General features: G+C 64.2%; 1 protein-coding gene across 1 annotated transcript in view; it reads left to right on the top strand.

Moving 5' to 3' along the window:
- Positions 1-196: 196 nt before the first annotated feature.
- SHISAL2A (shisa like 2A) overlaps positions 197-1,206 on the top strand; it is a 30,755-nt gene continuing 29,745 nt past the window's right edge. The window contains exon 1 of the mRNA XM_004699660.2: positions 197-378. Within this exon, the coding sequence (XP_004699717.1) occupies positions 197-378 (182 nt within the window). The remainder of the gene's footprint in view (positions 379-1,206) is intronic.

The following is a 1,206-nucleotide window of genomic DNA, read 5'->3' as shown; positions in this document are numbered from 1 at the left end:
GTGGGGAGCGGGGCGCAGGGCGCTCGGGCAGCCTCTCCCCTCCCCCCTTCCCGGGGGCAGGGGCTCCGGGACTAGCCCTGCGGGCTCTCCGCGGCCCCCGCGGGCTTTCCTCGCCCTCGGCTCGGCGCTCTCTACCTGCCGGGCTCCGGGCGGCTCCGTCGCTGGCGCCTCCCCGCCGTCGGGGCCCCGGGCGGCGATGAGCGGCGCCTGCACGAGCTACGTGAGCGCCGAGCAGGTGGAGGTTCGCGGCTTCAGCTGCCCGCGGCCGGGGGGCGAGGCGGCCGCCGTCTTCTGCTGCGGCTTCCGCGACCATAAGTACTGCTGCGACGACCCGCACAGCTTCTTCCCCTACGAGCACAGCTACATGTGGTGGCTCAGGTACCAGCCCCGCCTTCACCACCCTGCCCTTGAACCCCCTCCAAGGCCCGGCCCCCTCCCCCTAGGCTCAGCCCAGCCCAGGGCTAACCCCAAACCACACCGCAGCCCCCAGCGCGGGACCACGCCAACATTCGCATCAACTCACCTCTGGTACCCCAGGCATACCCGATGCCCCTCATCCTCTCGCCAGCCCAACCGGCCACATCTCACCCCATTCCTCCGTCCTGGCCCTGGCTTGAACCGTACCCCAACAGCCCTCGCTCCATTCACACGACCACAACCCCAGACAAAATGACCATCTTCCAAAAGTCACGCGGGAGACCCACGTTCAACACGACCATCATGCAACCGCTCATCAGAGTCCCCGTTCAAATATCATTACCCACCTCATCCCTACTCATCCCCAACACCCCAATGCTGGCTCCAGCCCTCATAACCCCAATCTCCTCACCCCTCTCTGTGTTCTCACCTCAACCCCATTCACCCATCCCCATCCGGACTCAAAACAGTATCCAGACCTCCACCCCAAACGCATAGGACAATGCTGCACCCCACCCCAACCCCAGCCTCCACCCCAGCCTCCACCCGCCCTAGCCTCTCATAGCCTGTCATTCTTTCAGCCACCCTACTGATCACTGGCCATCCTGCCAGGCTCTGGTATCTGCTGAGGTCGAAATTCATCCTTACTCCAAGGCTGGAGACCTGGGGGTGAGAGCGGGTTCCAAGTTCACCACAAGTGGAGTTTAGATGGACCCCCACCCACAGGACCTCAGTTTCCCCATTGGATCCCGGTAGGAGTTGGCAAGATCAGCCCAAACATTCCTGAAA

Source organism: Echinops telfairi, unplaced genomic scaffold (assembly GCF_000313985.2).
Source record: "Echinops telfairi isolate 266 unplaced genomic scaffold, ASM31398v2 ScPeMD7_443;HRSCAF=831, whole genome shotgun sequence".
Classification (NCBI taxonomy): domain Eukaryota; kingdom Metazoa; phylum Chordata; class Mammalia; order Afrosoricida; family Tenrecidae; genus Echinops; species Echinops telfairi.
The sequence above is the reverse complement of the archived record's forward strand: the minus strand, read 5'-3'. Positions and strand labels throughout refer to the sequence as shown.